Source organism: Haliaeetus leucocephalus, unplaced genomic scaffold, assembly GCF_000737465.1.
Source record: "Haliaeetus leucocephalus isolate CR32 unplaced genomic scaffold, Haliaeetus_leucocephalus-4.0 Scaffold61, whole genome shotgun sequence".
NCBI classification, from domain to species: Eukaryota; Metazoa; Chordata; class Aves; order Accipitriformes; family Accipitridae; genus Haliaeetus; species Haliaeetus leucocephalus.
In genome coordinates, this window is record NW_010972497.1 from 702,688 (window position 1) to 717,553 (window position 14,866).

Consider the following 14,866-nt stretch of genomic DNA (forward strand, 5'->3'; position numbering starts at 1 on the left):
TTAGGGTCACATCAACACTTAATAAATAGTCCTTTAGCAGAGCATATCGTCAAAACTATGTAGATTTCTGTAGATTTGGATATAGTTTGGGTTTGACTCAGATTTTCCAAATAGCTTAGTGACAATCTCACTCCTCGTATTACAGCAAAGTCCGTGATTATTAGAAGCCTGAAGTTAAAGTTTTTCCTTTAAAAGGGCAGACACCATTCCAGGAATGTGGCTTTTTTTTTTTTTTTTTTTCCTTTCAGTAAGGGAAGTCAGTTATGGATTTTTTTTTTTTTTTTCAAATCTGTCATCTTGTACAAACACTCCTGATTTTCCTCACCTTGTAAAATTCAGTTCCACATCTTCCTATGGCTGACAGCTCAAGGCACAAGTATTTCAGAAAGCTGCAAGGACCAGGAGGTCTTGCAATAACTCGCAAGTGCTACATGGCAATCCCTTCCTGCTGTGGTCACTCTTGCGGTCAGAGCCAAGCTGGGTGGGCAGCTGGGTCCCAAGCCCCAGGACGACCCACCGGACCTGACCACAGCTGCCCCTTCTGCCTTGCTTCCTTCCCGGCCATGACCGAGGTGGCTCAGTAGTCCTTGAGCCAGCACGGTCTCACTGCCGGCGCCTTGCCTGAATAAAAAAGCAGCATTTGTATTCTGGTAAGCTCCATGCAGCCCAACAGCCACAAATTGGCACTTCTTCTCCCCTAGACTTCTGACCCACTTATTTCCAGGGTTTGCTTTCACGGTCTGTATGTTATCTGCTGTCTCGGGGTATGGCTGGAACATGGGAAGGATTTAGCTGTTTGCAGTAGGCTGCCTAATAGTTTATCTGCTGTGGTGCTAAAGGGACGATAAAGACAACTCAGTTGAAAATAGTTTTACAGTTCCTTAAAATTTTGTGGTCTGAATAAACCATGAAAAGTGCTGCATAAACTATAATAAAACTGGGTAAAGGCACCTTTTCTTTTATAGGTGAGAACAATGGCTTTTTTAGTTTTGCTGGAGCACTAGCATATTTATCCACTTGGGCTTGTTTGTATCACGTTAAAGGCTGGAGAGTGCTCAGTTGCAGGTAACTGGACCAAACAGTCATATTTCTTCAGAAAATGTTAGAAGAAGAGTATATGTATACAAATGCATTAGCGTTTCTGTTTCTAAAAGAAAAGTTTATAGGTTGCTTGCAGATTATAAGACTGGATGTTTTTCAACACATCACGTCCTAGGGTTTGAGGACAGAAAGAAATGTCCAGATCATCTAGTCTGCTGTTCTACATAGCATACACTGCAGGGCTTCCCTGAATGGAGTCTTTAAATCAGGCAGTGAATCTCTTAGACTGCCATCTAATCTCATGGACAATACTGCTGGTGAAAAAGAAGACATCACAGTGCTTGATTAATTGTTCCGCTGCAAATGTCACCAGCTTTGGCTTCCACCCAGAAGGGTCTGTAATGTCTTCTTCACTGACACCAAGAGGCTGGAGAGAGCATTCTGTAGGTGGGTATGTATGGAGGCAGCTCGTTTGTTCTAAATCTGGGGACAAACTGTCCCGTCTTTTCCTTCAGTTCCCTGCCACTTGTCCCTGTAACCAGTTTTGTGTTGGCACTGCTTATGTGGCCATGGGGTGAACCAGTTCAGGGACCTGGTGCAGATGAAAACCTTAAACAAATAAATGGAAAAAGGCAGGTTAGCTGTCAACTGGAGCAGCTCCCTGAACTGGCTCACAGCATAATAAAGTTACCAGTGCCAGGAGAATGGTCTGATGACTAAACAGAGTGAGCTCCTGTGGTCTGTCAGTAAGGCAGGTTATTTAGACCTTTAGTCACCTCATGTCTCTTCTCTAAATCCTCTTCAACATCTTTTGAACTGCTGATTTCAGATACTGCTCATTCTAGTAGGGGAATGCACTAAAGCCAAGTACAATTTTTCTGTCCTGTCCTCTGTTTTTTCTGTTCGTCTGTCTGAGGTTTGCATTGGCAGTCCCAGGGGTTTAAGCATTGCTGGAGTTTATGTTCAGTAAACCACCACTGTGAGCAGCTGTGTTCTGTCCTACAAATGCTGTCTCAATTATTAGTCAAAATGCATAGCAGTGTACAAGGTGTTTTCTTATTAAACATTATACCACAGTTCAACTTCTAACAACTAAATAGCCTTAAAAACCAAAGCAAAACTAATACAAGAGGATCTATTTTCTATACATGCGTGTTGATGGACATTACTGTGTCACACAAATGTTTGGTATCATTTTTTACTAGTTATTACATTGCATAGGTAGTTTTCAACTGGATAAATGGATGGCTGAGGGCTGGTGTCAGGTTGGCAGGCTTAAAGTTCCCAAATTACCCAATTTTTTTTAACCACTGTCTTCAAACACAGTTTATGTTTTTCCCAGTGCTTTGGAGCTTCCCCAGGGTTCTGAGACTTTCTGAGAAGGCTGCATTAGTAATGACACAGGCTCAGAAAGACACTAGATGTAAATTGGCCAGACCTGATATAAAAAAAATATTTGTTGCTCATCTTTTTTGGATTAGTCTCAGAAGGGAAATTGTTCATTATTCTGAACAGACATGCAGAGCAAAATTTTTATAGTTTTACTGAACTAATAAGCCTCCAACTTACATCTAGTAATGAATCAATACAATTTTTCACATTGGTCCTAATAAAATAAAATAATTTCATTTTTAATCATGCTGACTACTACTTCCTTTGTATTCTTTTTCCTTACCTTATTGAATTTATACAATGTAATTAGTACAGCATTTGGAATTTATAGCTTTTTATTTATACAGGTTGTGATAGCCTTCTCTTTCTCTATTAGTGTTTATATCTATGACTTTTTAATAGCAGCTATGTGGATCCTGTCCTGGGATGTACTGGATAACTGTATCTCCCATTGATCTCAATAAAAGGTGCTGTCACTGCAGGTTGTACGTAACAATTTAGCAAAAACAGTTCTCTCTTTTACATTCAGGACTTTACATTTACATTTATTTGCTGAAACTGTAACCTAGGATTTAGAAATATAGTATTTTTAAAGGTAAGTTTCTTGATACGCAATTAGTGGGAATTTTTACCATAATGTTACTTTGTGTTTTGACTATTTAATCTCATTCTATTGTGGTGCATGTCCAAAGAATATCTAGAGGATATACCAAAGGAGTATTTTCTCAGATCTTTCCTAGCACTGTTTTGACACATCTGAAAGTTGCTTCTTCCTTATATTCAGTTATTTATGTTATTTCTAACCTCCATTTAGAGTCACCTAAGAACATTGCTGATGTGCATTTTGGAGTGCTACACGTGTGGCACACAGCTCATTCCTTTGCTCTTACCTGAACTTGGTATTTGCTTTTTTTGAGGCCCTGCTTCCAATACATTCTTCCCATAGGTATGAATTGGTGTGGAAATCAGAAGGACAACATGGAAACTCAGCTGTGGTAAAGGCATGTGGCCAGGTAAGAGTGTCATCAGTGACAACTTAGCTCCTAGAGGCTGCACACTTTGCCTCCCCAGCCCACGAACTTGTGGTGTGTGGAGGCTGATACTGTCTGGATAAATAATAAACACTTAACATTACAAGTAATATGTTGTAGTAGCTTTTCTCTTACTTTGTATTCATCAGGTTACTCCTCAAGAGAAGGCCCTACTGTAGCTTTTGGCTATAATTCCCTCACCATAACCCATACAGTTGTCCTCACCATTTTTCCCTTGATAGTCTCTTAAGTAGCTCAATGTTCTTCCCATATTTTCATTTGCAGAATTAGATTACAGAAAACTAGAGGAAGAAATGCAGCTTTAAATCAGCATCCTTAGACAATGTGAGATTACTTTTAACCTTAGTTTTTATAGCCACAAATGGGAATAAAATAGTTGCTGGCTGAAATCAGCAAGTCATCCCCTTTATATGGAATAACAGAATATGTAGTTCTGAATAACTTGGTTTAAATCAAGCAAGAAAGTCTTCCTGAGGTCAGAGCGGCTCTCTTCTGTAATAGCAGTTGCCTAATACTGAATGTTTTCCCCAAGATGAAGTGTGTATCATGCAGACATTTCACAAACAGAGAAAGGCAGAACACAGGACAATCATTTCAGAATTATAAACCCCTCCATGTCTCCCACCTTTTTCCAAAGATACTGTGTCCTTATGAAACTTCTTGTGTTTTCCTTCTGACCAGCTAGGAAACATATTTCACCATTCTTCTTTACAGAGATGCTCTCATTCTACAGCAATTTTCATCTTTCCTAAGGCGATGTATTGGCCTGCAGTTTTGCTTTCCAGCTATTATCTTCCTTAACTGAACCTTTATATTTTCTAAATCTTCTGCAACAGCTGCTACATGTGTACTTCTAATAAGTCCGATGTTGGATTCAGTGATTTACCTACTTTGTGAACTCTTTTAGCTCTTACATTTTCATCTCTTTTGTATGAAAAGGCTTCTGGCTGAGGCACATGGTTCTGTCTGTGTATACACATGGTATATCTGAATCTGTGGTATCTAGGTACGCAGGAATTGCCACACCATCTCAGCTAACTGCTTTGCTCAGTCTTTTATCTTCTCTGATCATGACTGACAGTGGGTACATCAAAGTAAACTGTAAGAATCTCTGTAAAGCCCACAGAGCATCTGAGTACTGTGCCATAAACCCATTTTTAAGTATGTGGCAAAGAATTTTGCTTATGCATTCAATAAGGAATTGTACGCTGTAAGTATACTATGTAAAAGTATTATGCTTTGCTGATTTCCTTTCTCTAAGGAAAGGTCACTAGAAGAAATGTATTTTGAATGTTCTTCTGGTTTACATATGTGGAGAAACCTACACAGTGCTGGTGTACCTACACAGCAGCTAAACTCTACCAGTACTGTATAAGTAGAATTGCACTCCTCTTTCTGCTTAGCTTCACTTGGGTCAGGCTTTGTAAAAGAACTTGCAGTTCTTCCAATATATTATATTTTTCCCCTTGAAATGAAGAAGAATTTGCTCTGTGATTTTTGGAGAATGTTTTTATTATTTTGATAAGAAAATGTTCTTTTCCATGGTTATTTTGTATATAAAAGAAAGATTTAGAAACAGATTTTTTTAGTTTTGTGAAAGCCTTAGTCTTTTCCTCAGGGTTTCTCCTCTTTATTGTTACTTTATGAATTTAATGTTTTTGATTGTTATATTTTAGAAGATTTTTTAATCTGCTTGTTGTGTGCTTTCAATCAAATTTCATGAATTTAATAGAGTAATCTTGAGATTTTTTACTTGTCCAGCTAAAACCTGCTGCCTACATTAGCTTTATGGGACCAGGCAAATTCATATGCATATATAGGTGCATCTACTTAATTCCTCTTTTGTTAAAACTTTCTTTCCCACCATTATTTTTAGTTTCTTTTTCTGAAATTCTCTCCAGCTGTACACGGACTGATAGTTACACTAGGGTAACTAGCTATGTAACACTTGGATAGTTACCTCTGTGTAAGGGTGGGCAAATTTTGGTGAATTGCATTGCTGAAAAATGCATTTCACAGGGAGCTTTAGGTATTTGAAAACAGAGACATAAGTAAAACTGACAGTGCCTTCAATTGTTTTAGGTTAAACCAAAGGGCCTGGGGATATCAACTGCAAACCAGAGTTTCCCTTAGCTGCCTGTCTTGAATGGAATAGAAAACTTGTCTCAGATAGGGGAGCTCAGAATACAGCTTGTCTTTGCCTGGTCAAGCAGAAATTTGTATGAGCCCTTGCAGGTGAGTGCCCAGCCCAGGTTGCTAATGGGTATCTGCAGTCTTACTGATCTACTTTAAAGGGCTGGAAGGACAAGTTCAGCTGCTTTTTTTGTGAAAACTCTAAGCAGGGTCACTGTACCTCTGTGCAGAGCATAGGTCCTGCATGATCATGAGATGCTTTCTAGCCCAATGCAGATGGGGCAAGTCTAGTGTTGGGGAACCGCCCAGCAAAGGGCTGAAGTGCCAGAGGTCATCACCTAACACAAGTACAGCACTGGAACTAGTCCTTTCTCAGCTGAGAGAGAACTGGGGCATGTGTGCTCCCCCCTGCACGAGACCTCTATTAGGAGGCACAACCTATTACGATGGCAAGAAGGTCTCCTCAGTCACTGGAATGGATGGGGCAGGGATAAGAAGGCTGAATGGACTTGCATAAGCAGCACCTAGGATCTTTGTTGATGTTGGTTTTGACAATGTGAGCATCCATTTCCCAGATATCCCTCCTCCCTCAGCACGTGGGGAGCAAATACAGATTTCAAGCCAGAATAAAGAGCAGTGAGTCATGTTTACTAAGTATGTACTTATTTTTAGAAATAAAATCAGAATTGCACATTTCATAAGTATGAGTGCATACATAGGCATACAGTTCTTAGCATAATTCAGTCATCCCAGCACACTGTGAGTATGACCACCAAGAGGGCATCATGATCATCTTGGGTGGTCCAGATCATGCATTCCAGTTTGCTCCGATAGGTAGAAAGCATCCATAGGGATGAGGAAACACGTTTCATCTCCCTTGCTGCCCCTGCCCCTGTCTTGCTGTCCCTTGCTGGAGCAAGGACATGGTAACATTAGTTTTCATACAACCCTTCATTCTCAGCATCCTGTACTTTTTTTTTTCCTGAGGAAGAGGAGTCTTCCCCATCATTGTCAGCTGATAGAGAATAATTTTTAATTCATCAGCTACTATTTAGATGAGGTAGATTTGAAATGGCTGTCCCCTTGTAACTTACCAGTTCTTTCTATCTTTTCTAGGCGACAAAAAAAAAAAAAATCTCCTTTCCATAAATAGAACCTTCCTGACGATCTCTAAATTATTCTTTTCCTAACAAAGTCTGTGGTATGGCAACGTGGCCAAGAGGTTTGGGGCTTTGGCACTGAATGTGAAGGATGGAAAGGAAGCATAGGAAGATAATAGAAATATTGACCAGTAGCCTCTGTGATGGGCAAAAAAGTGGTGCTTTTTTTCCCAGATCAGAAGAAGTAGTAACATACACAGTTCTTTTCTTGTCAAGACCTTTTCTTGGATGCAGGTGTCTCCTCAGGTTTCCTATGAGAAAAAACAAAGCTCCTGGGAGACAGAAAAGGCTTATACAAGTGCAACCCTCGCATGAACTTTTTGTCTTCTTGGACAGTTAAATATCAGAGAGAGAGGGGTGAAACACAGAGAAGAAGAGAGGAAGAAAAAAGGAAGGGAAAGGAAGGGAAGGACTCATGCAAATACTGAGACTATACTGAGATATACATTTGACGCTTTATTTCCATAAAGAAATAGTAAGAAATTTCAGAAAGAAGGGCATGTGAAGAAATGCTAAGAACTGCAGACAGTCCATACAATGTATTCCAGCAAAGGCAAGGGGAACAGGCACATATCGGTCATGCAGTCCTATTGCAAACAAATCGCTGTGTCAGTACTTAGATTTGAGACAGCTTTGTTTGCACATGGCTGGGATGCTGGCTATCATTTCCTAATGGCATTTAAATAATCCTTTATTTATTGGGTGTTTTGGTTGCAATATACATTGGGACATTCATGCGACGGAAAAGAGAATGGGGCACAACTTTGTATTGCAATGTGTTAGCAGAGACTCTAAGTCTGTATAAAGCACTAGCAAGCAGGCAGCTGCGTGTACAATAGCACCATCGACTCCCACATCCACATGGTTGTGTGGTGGGAGTGCGCTTGGTATCCTTGGTTTTCCTTCCACCCTTGTGTGGAGTAAGCTCCAGAGACGGCAGGTACACCTTCTGCCTGCCCACACTGGCCCTGCAGAGCAGCAGCATCTGGAGCACACATTGTGGTTAGGAACTCCAGACGAAATGCCGATCTGCAGTTCTCAGCTACGGAGGCAGGTAAGTGAATGGCAGGGAGATGGTAAGAAGACCAGAGTCAGGTCTCGAGATCTGATGTTTCTCCCTTTTGAGTGCATAGGGATTTTTTATTTTCCAAAGAGGATTTAGGCTTTTTTTTTTCTCTAAAATGCCTCAGTTTTGCCATGGTGCAGAGCTGCTAGCAGTTGGGAGTTTAACTACTTTGCGCAGTGATTGCTGAGGGTGTCAAGTGAGCCTTTGCCTGTGAAAAAAAGATGGCATTGCATCTGAAACACGTCAGGTGCCAGCTAGGAGAGTTGCACCTGAATTTCCGTGCTCTGCTGACACCTGCACAGTCATTGCAAGATCTGCAGATCAGCTGTGCAATTTCTTTCCCCTGTTGTGCCTGGCACTTGTATTTTTCCTTCTGAAAGGAGCTTGACCCCATTAGGCATCGTCCAGGGCTCAAGTATCAAAATGATAGAGGCTGTTTAAGTATTTGGAACCTTTGGAAAAGCTGCTTTCAAAACTCCAGCTATGACTGACAGAAAGGGGTGTGTTTGCATCAGTCCAGAGAGAGCTGATCTGCTGGAGAAGAAGTAAGAAAGGAATGTTCCATGTAGCTGATCTGGAGCTGTTAACCTAATGGAATCTGCAAGCTAGTCATGTCTGAACAAGAATTATAAAAAAGGGTATTCTGCTGTGTGCTGCATACAAGTACTTGCACTGACCAAAGAGCAGCAATGGGTGCTCCCTTCGTGTATCGAGCAAGTTGGTTCAGCATCTCTCTGCCAAGAATGAGTAGCTGTAAATAAAAATGCAGTGGAGTAATTCAATGCTCCTTTCTGCTGCCTGTCTGCCTTTTCTCTTAGAAATTATTTTCTCTTTACTTCCTGACCTTAACAGCTGTATAAGAGATGTAGCTGTATTCTGATAGTGGGTCAATACTTTTCTGGAGTTTATTTGAATTTTTTTAAAGGTGCAGTGGTTTGTTCCTGTACCAAAAAGGCAATGCAGCTCTGCTGGCATTATCCACCTTCTTGACACCCACTCAGAAATGTCAAGTAAGATATGTGACAAGCTACCATTCTTCTTTTGCATTCATAATTATCTTTCTGTCATTTCTTTCCTAATCCATAGACTCTCAGTATACTTTCTTTTCCATTTTGCACACTGCAGGATGCAGATGACAATGTAGGGAGATATGACTCCTGTCATTCTTGCTGCTTTTTTACTAATATAGCTGAAAAGTCACTCTAAGACTAGTCTTGTGAAATAAAATGAAATTACTAGAAGCATGTGCTCAAAGAATGTGAAATGACTGCTTTCTAAATCGCAAAATCACTGAACCAGAACTCCTATCATTGTGTATATATTGGCTTAAGGGGAGGTAAGGAAGATAAGACACTACATTTGCAGGTTATACTATAAGGTGTATCCAAAAAAGTATAAAGTATATCCAAAAATTTATTTCTATAAGACATAGTAATACAGGATTATTGGAATCCCTGTTTATGGACTTATGAAGAGATGTGAAGGACGAGGGAAAATGCCAGTTTTGACCATCAATGGGTGTCAGCTGGCTACACAGTTCCAGTGTATCCGAAGGCAAATTAGGATCAACTCTTTTTTGTGTTTTTCCGTGAAATTCAGCTCTGCACATGGGAACGGTGCTTTATCCCCTGGACTGCTACTTTGAAATTGCTTGAGCACATCAGGTTTTGATGCAGTTCAGGGCTGCATAGCCCTGCAGTTCTCACAGGCTTCATATACCAACACTGTAGCAATCCTTGATAGGTATGTTTTTAGCCATGCTATAGCCTAACATGTTTTGACTTAACCTGGAGGGTTTTCTAGTATGGAACATGCTGTCCAGCATGTCCCTCGGGTCCCTCTCAGATGATATGCACCGCCCTGTGTAAGATGCTCCGTATAACCTGAAGTTCACATGCCAGCTCCCCACCTGGGGAGATGTGCCAGCTGGTGGGCATTTGCTCACGGAGCTGAGGAGCGAGCCAGCAAGGCCTCCTGCGAGGGGTGGGATGGGTCTGCGGGCAGTGCGGGGCCGCTCCGGCTTGGTGGTGTGCGAGTGAAATCTGCCGGCCAGAGCAGAAGGGCACGGTGACTCTCTCCTCGCCTCCGCCGAGGTGGTGCTGGGGCTGCATCGTGCCCCTCGAAGGCCAGGTAACAGAGCTCATCTGGGGAATCCAAGCAGGAAACGTAGATGGGCACCTGCAAGGACAGAGTCAGAAAGCGCTGCTGAAACCCTGAAGGCAGGAACAGGCAGGACTTTGTCCCCCGTCCTTTGGGAAGCATGCTGTAAAAAAGGGGTCATTCCTGGCACGGGAGGGAGAACTGTTACTGGCAGCGACCGTGGTGTTGCTTTGGCCCCTTCTCAACACGTGTGATACCCTCAGGGCACGGCAAGTTGACGGAGATGTGCAGTGCCCCTTTGACAGGCAGTAGGGCTCAAGCAGCGAGCCCCCGAGGAGCTATGACGTGGTCCTTTCCAAAACCCGGGCAGCACCATCCCTCAGTGTCCCATGCTAAAATGGCAGGTTTGCAGTCAAAGAATGCTTTTTTTTTTATTGTGGGGTGGGTTTTTTTTTCCTTGCCTCAGTTATCTCAGGCAAAATGGGAGCTTTTTAAGAAGTGCCAATATCTCAGTGTCTATAGCTACTTGGAACAACTGCTGGCTGTGTCTTTGGGATTCAGACGATACCAGTCAGCGCTAGGGTTGCCAGCTGATGTGAACAGAAAGGTGGCACATTGCCTCTTTCTGTAGGTAGCAGGTCAAAGAACTCAGAATTGTGAGTCTTGTGACCTTGCCGGGGTGTCTGCTCAGCCTTGCAGAAACAGAGCTTCAACCTGTGCAAAACGAAAACTGCCAATGCTGGAGTGGTATGTTTCTCCCAACATACATGTTCTCCCAAGGGCAGGTGCATGCTTCCTCTCCGGGGCCATCTCTGTGCACCTCGGCAATATTTCCAATACTCAGAGCACCGTTAAAAGTCGAAAGATGGACAGCAGGGTCGGTCTGTTACGCACCTGGGCTCCTTGCTCTTCTTGCCCTGCCCAGGTTTTTGCAGTCGCCCATTCCCGAGATCTCAGTTTCCAGCTTCTGCCTTTTGTTTGCTGGCTGGCCATCACTCTCCTCTTCGCAGCTTAGTTTTCTCTTTCTGTTGGAGTGTTCTTCCTTTTGCTGCGAAGAGCCTGGCAATCTTTCCATTCAATAGTATTGTTAGACAGGTAAAGCCATGATAAACGTGAATCAATTCTCCTCTTAACCAAAGCTAGCTCATTTTACCTTCTCTCCCCAGATGAGCTCTTCGGGGGTTCGCTTTCTGGAGCGACTGGAGGCACCTGCAATGGAAACATGGAAGCTAACAGGTGGCAAGGACCTACCTGCCCGATTGCTACCTTAGCTCTGAAAGGCAGATCCCAGGGATGGGTTTGCTCAGCTCAGCTGAGCCACTTCTGGTGGGGTCATCGCACAAAGTGGGATGGCCAACCTGCGTCAGCCTCGCTCTGCGCTTTTGCAGAGCTGCAGGCTGGTGGATGACCTTGCTTGTCCCGGTGGCAGCAGTCCCACCTCCTGAGGGGGAGGCTTTTGTTGTCATGCTGTTTCTGGACCTGACATACCTCTGCTGTTCCTGCTTCTGCCCCCGGTGCTGGCGACTCCTCGGCCGAAGCACCGGCAAGCCCAGCCGCCTCCTCCTCCTCCTCCTCAAAGAGTTCCCCGTGGTGCTCAATGAGGAACTCCACCAGCCGCGTCACCTGCACACAGCAAACCATTGCTTTCCACCTGGGTGGCCGAAGACGGGTCAAACAGCTTTTCCCACTCCTGACCCTCGCTTCTGTGCAGAAAGCTGCAGCTGTGGGGCTGCTCTTCCCAGCAGCTCCCCCACGAGCATTTGCTGAAGAGAGGAGGCAGCCTGGTACCTCTGAACAGCAAAGCTGGGGTGGGTCCGGAAGGCCGTAGCCGGCTGGTAAACACAGCGTACCTTGCCCGTCACCTGCACCAGGGCATCCAGGGGGAGCGTGTGCTCCTCGGGTGGGCTGAGGAGGTTTGGCCCCACGCAGATGGCCAGGTTGCCCGCAGTCATCCTGCTGGTGGCCACGTTCCTGCTGATGTTTTGCAGCAGGGCCAGCAACTGCTTGAGCAGGAGGAGGTTGGCCTCGGGCAACTTGCCGGCCACCCTGAGGGAAGGGAACAGGAGCGCAATGTTAATCAACTCAACATTGTCAATGCAGGCCTCCCAGGCTGATCTCACCCAAGGCCACCCGAGGGAAGGCTCCCTGGGCACGCCTGGTCTCCAGCAGAGGGACTGCCTTCGCCGAGATACGGCCACCTCCCTCCCTGCCCTTCTGGCAAGAGTCCCCCAAGAGGTGGCTGGCAGCAGAAAAGACGGCTTTGTCAAGGGCGCCTTCGTTTGCAGACAAGTCCCGCCCTCTGCCATTCCCCGTGGAGCAGGCAGGCTGCTCGCCACACGTACTCCTTCAGTCCTGCCAGCTTCTCCTGCCTGCTGGACTTCTGCAGGGCGCTCATCCACTCCTCGTAGAGCTCTGCCTCGAGGAGCTTGGAGGGGATCTTGCGGAGGAAGTCCTGCAACGCCAAGGGCTCCGGGTGAGTCTTGGACCACCGCCGCCGGGAGCACAGGCGGCATCCCCGGCACTCCGGCCGACGAGCAGGCGGCCGGGTTTTGGCTCCTGCTCTCGCAGGTGCCCATCGGCACCGACAGAGCCGGGAGCTGCCGGGCTCCAGGTCAGCAGGGTTCACCTTCAGGACGACGGCCAGCAGGTGCGCAGGCTGGCTTTCGAGGCGGACCTCCGCTCCGCTGTCGAGGGCCTCCCTGAGCTCCCGGGAGGCCCGCTCGCTGGCCGCCAGCCGGAAGATCCCCTCCGTGGATGGCCCGTGCTCGTGCAGCAGAGCCAGCAGGTCCTGCAGGGGACAGAGGGGGAGAGCTGCTTGGCTGGAGACAGGCCCTGGGGCAGGCGAACCTTCCTCAGGGGCAGGAGCAAGTGTGGACGGCTCCACAGCTCTCACTGGGGCGGGGCGGGGCGGGGCGGAGGGGTGGCTGGAGGTGGGCGACGTGGGGAGGAGATGGCTTTGTCCCCGAGCCCCACCCGGGGTCCCTCTGCTGGGGGCACCACCTCTCCGGAGGAGCCAGCGGGGTGGGGACCCCCTGCCCAGGCTTGCTTACCTGGATGGGCTGGGGCAGCGTGCCGTCCTGGCTGCAGAGAGCTGCCAGGGGCCGGCCAAAGAGAGCCCCCCCGCCTCCAGAGGCCGACGGCCCGGGCACCTCTGCAGCGGCCGAGGTCCCTCGCCGCGCAAAGGGCCAGGGCAGGCCCATCCTCCTCCCGCGGGTCCCGCCTGCTGCCAAGGAAAACCGAGCAAAAAACCCTGCGTGGAGAGGTGTCCTTTGGGAACGAGGGGCCCCGGGGGCTCAGCTCTCCCCTGCCGCAGAGCGGTGGGGACAGACGCGCCCCGCGGGAAGGGCAGCAGCAGCCCCAGTGCAGCACGAGTGTCCGCCTGCAGGAGGAGGAGAGGAGGGCCGTCCTGCCCCCGTCTTCTCCGAACTCACCAGCCACGTGGCCACGTCCACGCTCTCTTCCGGAGGGGACGGGTGGCGGCCGCTGCTCCACACCAGCCTGCAAGACACGCGCTGCGCTCGCCGAGCAGCCCCGCTGCAGAAAGGGCCCCCGGCGAGCTGCATCGGCCCCTGGCCGTGTGTGAGAGGTGGGGAGGGCTGCGATTGCCCCCCGAGCGAGCCTCACCTCTGCCTGGCGCTCGACCAGCCTCTCCAGGCTGCTGGCGTGTAGCGTCGTCGCCTGGGCAAGGGGAGAAGAGCAGAAGGTGAGAAGCGGGGCACCTGATGCTGGGCCGGGGAGCATCCGGGGGCAGAGCGGAGCCAGGGGGGACACTCACAGCATTGCGGCCGCTCAGCTCCTCCAGCAGGAGCTTGATGGAGGGCAGCTGGGTCACCCGGGCTCCCTCCACTCCTTCTGGCGGCCTGCGCACGGGGAAGGGGCAGAGAAAGAGCCGCGTGAGACCCAAGCCGCCTTTTCTCTCTCCCGCCAGCCCGGGGAGTGCTCCCGAGGTGCCCCGGCATAGCCGGGCAGCGCCCGGCAGCGGGGCGGAGAGCAGCGGCAGCGGTGAGGACGGGGCTGGGCAGGTGCTGGCTGGACGCGGCTGGGCGAAGCAGCTCCGCCAGCTCTGCCCGCCCCAGAGCGGCCCCCAGCCCCCGGGCAGGGGAGCGGTGTGTCCGCCTCGTACGGCTACACCTGGAGCATCCCCCCGCGACGCGAGCACGGGCCCCCCGGGCTGCGCCGCCAGGCAGGGCTTACCCAAGGAGCGCGCTGACCCAGAGCTCCTTCAGCGCCCAGGAGCTGCAGAAAGAGAGGAGAAAGAGCCTGAGCGCCCGCTGCTCCCCAGCCTGCGGGCAGAGGCGGGCGCCGGCACGGCCCTGCCCTGTGGGGACGGCCACGGAGGCGGGACGGAGCCCCGTGGGGCAGGACAGAGGCGCTGCCCAGCCCTGCCGGGGACCCGGCACCGAGACTCACCGGAAAGTGACGACGCAAGAGCCGCAGGGCCAGACGAGGACGAGGGACTTGGCGGGCTCGCCTTCCTCCTCGCCAGCGGCGTTGCCGGCCGCCCCCTTCCTGCTGGTCAGCACCTGCAGCCGGCCCAGGGCCAGGCAGAGCTGCGGGCGCGGGGCGCTGCCACGTCTGCAGAGCAGAGCGGCAGGGAGCGAGCTGGAGGTGGCCGAGCCCGGTGGCTCCCCTCCGGCGTGCCCCTGACATGGGCACGGCCGTGGGCGCCTCCAGCACCAGGGTGCCGGGGGCCTGGGGCTGCTCCTTGGGCATCCCTGCCCCGGGGCCGGGGCCGGGGCCGGGGCCGGGGAGAAAAGGGCGGCCGGGCCCTGCCGCTCTTACTTGGGCTTGGCGATGACCAAGGCGTCACTGAAGAGGAGGAGGTCCCTCTTCCTCGTCCCACGGCCCTGGGTCACCCGCACGCGCTGGCGGAGCAGCGGCTCTGGCGACGCGGGGACGGGCGCGCGCTGCTGCGCGGGGTC

The 14,866-nt window shown here is 48.9% G+C and overlaps 1 protein-coding gene across 1 annotated transcript; it reads right to left on the reverse strand.

Moving 5' to 3' along the window:
- Positions 1 to 9,785: 9,785 nt before the first annotated feature.
- On the reverse strand, positions 9,786 to 13,144 carry LOC104838569 (T-cell activation Rho GTPase-activating protein-like). Its single transcript, XM_010578362.1, has 6 exons — positions 12,995 to 13,144; positions 12,571 to 12,732; positions 12,287 to 12,396; positions 11,733 to 11,990; positions 11,433 to 11,595; positions 9,786 to 10,022 (listed from the first exon to the last, which is right to left on the reverse strand). The coding sequence occupies exons 1-6, from the start codon at positions 13,142 to 13,144 to the stop codon at positions 9,786 to 9,788; spliced, it is 1,080 nt and encodes a 359-aa protein (XP_010576664.1).
- Between the last annotated feature and the right edge of the window lie 1,722 nt (positions 13,145 to 14,866).